Source organism: Pseudochaenichthys georgianus, chromosome 11 (assembly GCF_902827115.2).
Source record: "Pseudochaenichthys georgianus chromosome 11, fPseGeo1.2, whole genome shotgun sequence".
NCBI lineage: Eukaryota > Metazoa > Chordata > Actinopteri > Perciformes > Channichthyidae > Pseudochaenichthys > Pseudochaenichthys georgianus.
The window spans coordinates 14,643,969-14,648,606 of NC_047513.1; the positions used below are offsets into that span (position 1 = coordinate 14,643,969).

General features: G+C 37.5%; 1 protein-coding gene across 1 annotated transcript; it reads left to right on the forward strand.

Moving 5' to 3' along the window:
- The first annotated feature begins 1,121 nt into the window (after positions 1-1,121).
- LOC117455241 (ictacalcin-like) lies at positions 1,122-3,544 on the forward strand. The gene is made up of 3 exons (XM_034094660.2): positions 1,122-1,232; positions 2,629-2,775; positions 3,266-3,544. Exons 2-3 carry the CDS (start codon positions 2,638-2,640, stop codon positions 3,404-3,406), a joined length of 279 nt encoding a protein of 92 aa, XP_033950551.1. The 5' UTR covers positions 1,122-1,232; positions 2,629-2,637; the 3' UTR covers positions 3,407-3,544.
- Positions 3,545-4,638: the final 1,094 nt, after the last annotated feature.

Consider the following 4,638-nt stretch of genomic DNA (forward strand, 5'->3'; position numbering starts at 1 on the left):
TTGTTTGTTTGTTTGGTTGGTTGTAGAGTGGCAAGGGGGCGTTATGTATGAATGCAGCATCAGTGCTCGAGTTGACTGCCTGAACTAGCTCGCAGGCTTCGCCCCATTTATTTTTTTAGAAGAACAAAATAATCAAATAATTACTGAAAAAAGTCCCAGTGTTTTGTCTCAAGTCTTAAGAGAGTTGTTTTGGCAGGGTCTGAGGTTAAAGTGTTGTACACAAATCAGGGATTCTCTTTTAGACAAAAGTTAAATCTAAATGGAGCAGCTGTGTACTGCATCATTACAAAAAGTGATTCATTTTACATAGTAATTGCTGTGTTCATCAACTTGCAAAATGTCATCAATGAACAAGTGAAATGCAAAAAAATGATCTGGATTAACAAGTGAACAAACAGTTCAAACAAAAGTCCTCCTTAATGCAAACAGGAATGACGATTTAAAATGCTAAATATATATAGTTATTCAACTGTTAAACAATTGTATAATCAGATATTTTCTAGCAACAATAATAAATCCAGTGTTTCTTGATGAGTGAGAGAAATGACACAATGTGATTTTCATGTAATTTGGATGATGTTTGTCACATAAAACTGATCTCCTGTTTTCCATAAGTGGCGCTATGACTTCAAGTCAATATTGACTTCTAAAAGTCCTCAAGCCTGAAACCTTATGCAAGGGAGGGTTGGTGCTGATTGGACTGTTTACATTTTGGGTAGATCAACTTCCTGTTTATTTTCAAATTGTGCAAAATGGCCCGCATGCCACCGAAAGTGCATTCAATGAAAACTAAATATTTCAATAACTTTGCATCTTCAAGGTTTTCAGTTGGTACTGAGCTAATCATACTTCTTCTAAGGTCATATCGTAATGTCAGATAACTGCAACCCCCCCTGAACATTTTGCAAGACTTCCATGTGCATGTTGCACTAGTACCAGATACTTATACAGATATAAAGTTGTATTTATTTATTATAAAAGTAAAATAAAATACCTCAGACCATTGCATAAGGTTGTGGTTTGTTTGCGCAACACAGTTGTCATGCTCGGATCCTAATGCCCCACAAGGGGAGTAGAATGAGTGGTTGGAGATGAAAGGAGCATTATGGAGGGAGGGGTAAAGGGTGTGGTGGTGTATAAAACATCCTTCGCATGTATTTCTCCATCACTACAGATCCTCCAAGACTGACTCTCACTCTCCGATCTTCTTAAATCTCTGCAAATCCACTCTGGTGAGTAAAACATCTAAACAATGTTTGTTTTTTTATGTTTGATTTCATTCACTTCATTCAAAAGGAATGCACAAACACATTTTTTCAAAAACGTCAGTGTTTTTCATTTCTAACTTCAAAGTTACTGGGTTTCCGGAGTTATCTTTTGTATGTGTTTTAGTGCAAACCATGACTTCTTAGTTACTTGTGAAACAAACGTTGCAACGGACATTTCTCCTGTTGCTCCGGTGCCAGTTATCTGTTTAACTTTAGTCTGGAATGTGCTTTTTACGGAGGCATTGTCGATTCAGAATTTAGCGTATACATCCTGCTTCCAATCCAAACTAAATCAAAGATTGGAACAGTAATATGATATTTGTTTTGTGCTGTACTTCTCCTGAATCGCCATCTGTTTACAAACCCTCTGCTGCCACAGCTTCAGCTTACCACACCCCAGAGAGGGAGCAGCGTCACGTGAGTCACAATGCAACCAGAACTGACTCTCTGGGGTTCATGGCGTCTTTGGAAAGAAAAAACCTTTTTAGACATACAGCTTTGAGGGAACAGGCATCACACATCTGGGACTTTAATCAAGTCTTGACCTGTTTCTGTACCTAGTTCAGCTGAGTTACCTATAGAGATGAAACTGTTGCCATAACAATATCTCACTCTGCAGAGACCGTGCTTTAGAATCCTGTGACGGGGAAATAACAGTGGCTGGGGTTAATTTTTAACCCAGCTAAATGGAAAACCCAGAGAAAAACACTGGCAGAAGAAACAAAAGCACTCAGCCACTGTCTGCTGCTCCAGAAATCAAAATGAATACAATTATAATGCATTCCTTTGTGTACACTAGTCTCTATAATTACAGGATATTGAAAAAAATGCAGCCATGAACTGTAGCAGGAGGAGAAAAAACAGCTATTACAGGCAACATAATTATCATATTTAAGTTAGTGAAAAAAGTAGATCACCTCCAGTGCACATTTTTCTCTTATTATCGTGCAATATTTCATTGTATTTTGTTGAGTATTTTGAAACGTGTTCATATCGACAATATTTTACTTGTTTTTATTATGTGATTCTTACCTTCACTTAACTTGAGTGACACTTCCTAATTTGACATATTATGTACAATGATCATAAAAGCGTTCCTGTTCTATTTCTATGAAATCCGTGTCTTTCTCTCCCCTGGAACCAGCCCCTCTTGTTGTGGATGTAAATGATGTTCTTTGCTAACATTGCGAATTTGACCACAATGCCACATGATCCTTTACAGTGTGCGTCAGTAAAAGTGAACAGACTCCGCCTCTAGATGGAGACACAGCAGCACCCATGATAATAATACCATGCAACCAACACAGGATTACATAACGTGACTTTTTAACTCTTTATTCTTTGTGTCCTTTTAAATCAGCTTATCATCATGTCTGACGTCCAGAATGCTATGGCCCTCCTCATTGGCTCTTTCAATAAGTACGCTGGCAAGGAAGGGGACAGTAACACCCTGAGTAAGGCAGAGCTGAAGGAGCTGCTTCACAATGAATTTGGAGATCTGCTGGGGGTAGGTGACCTCTGATATCTCTCTGTCTCAGTTCTGCACAACCAATAGGATGCATGCATTTGTCCGTCACAACAGTCTGTAATACTTCTATACTTTATTAAATTAATTTGTATTTTTATTTATTTATTTTTATTTATTTGTTCTGTCTTTGTATACATGTATGTATGTATGTAGGTACGTTTATGTATGTGCATGTGTACATGTGTGTGGGTACAGTATGTACACACACGTATGTGTATATGTGGGTATACATATGTGAGTATATGGGTACAAGTATTACTGTTACTATTTTTATTCCCTTATCTATACATTTTCTTTTAATATTATCTTCTACATTACTTTTATTTATTACTATATTTATTTATTTTATTTAGTTAGTTATTTAATTTACTAGCTAGGACCGGGAGGGGGGGGAAAGGGGAAAGATAAATACAAATATTGAATATTGTAATACTTCTAATGCCCAGTTACAACACTTTATCACCTGCAGAAAGCCAGTGACAAGGCAGCTGTGGACCGCCTCTTCGAAGGCCTGGATGCAAACAAGGACAACAGTGTGGACTTCAAGGAGTTTATCCACATGGTCACCTGCCTCACTGTGATGTGCCACGGACACTTCGCCAAAAAATAAGGATCCAAGCGTCCTCTGAGGGCCAGCATAAAGACGTGCCTTACTGTGAGAGAGATGACAATATGCTAAAATGCCATGAAGTCACAAAACATTATATTGTAATGCACAATGAAATAAAGGTTTTTCTTTGAAACATGATCGTGCTCTTTGTGTTTTACTGCATGTGTGGGGGGGAATTATAATAGGTACTATATTGTATTGTTGCAGAGACAAGTCAGTGAGACTGAGTAAGCTCATGGTACTAGTGATACTTGCGCAAACACTTGAAGTAGTTAGGTTTTGTTGACACTAATCTTTTCTGCCTTAAAATCTTAGCGCTGGATTAACTTCAGAAAAGGAACGAAATAATGGCAGGTTATGACAGGAAGGATGTCACTGATGTTGCTGTTATCATAGAGGTAGAGCGCATTTACCAAAGCACTCTATTTAAAGCAAGACTTCCTTTTCGAGGAATCCATAACAGTCTTCATGACTGATGAAGTGTTGATAATGTAACACAGTGAGTTGCCACAAGTTGTTTTCAATTAGAAATCAGCACCTCGGTTTAGCACCTGTCCCAGTTTAGATCAACTAAGATCATTTGAAATAAAGTCAGTTTTAAAACCGTGTCACAGGACAACAAATCAGTGTGATGAAAATAAGAGGGAGGGGAGTAGAAAACCCAAGTAACCATTGATAAGTAAATTTTTTTTTTTTATTATTGTTTCAAAATCCTTTAGATAAAAGGGCTTAAATACTTCGATAGATAGATCTTCGCTTTGTAAGACTGCATTTGTGAATGGGGGGCGTACCTGTGTTTTTGTCCTGAATGTATTATTTTATAAATAAAGTAACCCAGAACCCCAACAAGCCACCACAAGGGGACAAGGAGTGGTTGGAGATATGATTTATGTATCATGACAGCACCTGCATGACTAAGTCTCACTCTCCAATCTTCTTGAATTGATGCAAAACCACTTTGGTGAGAAAACATCCAAACAATGTTGTTTTGATTGTTTTTGATGAACTGGTCTGGTCAGAGGTTTTCTAATAGTAAGTAATTTTGAATGCAACAACTTAAATGGAATGTTTGTGTTTTTATTTGTATGAAATACAGCTTCAAAATTACTAGGTGATCCATGCTTTTTTATTTTTTTGCCGTAACGACAGCTGTGTTAAGATAGCTCCAAATTCTGTATGCCGTGTGTCCAAAGCTAAGTCATAAAAAAACCTTTCTTCCAGAGTTCCTACTG

What these genes read in the sequence shown, in the direction of transcription:
- LOC117455241 (XM_034094660.2), top strand. Translation starts at nt 2,638, where the DNA reads ATGTCTGACGTCCAGAATGCTATGGCCCTCCTCATTGGCTCTTTCAAT. An exon ending in AATTTGGAGATCTGCTGGGG is followed by an intron (nt 2,776 to 3,265) that starts GTAGGTGACCTC and finishes TATCACCTGCAG; the next exon opens with AAAGCCAGTGACAAGGCAGC.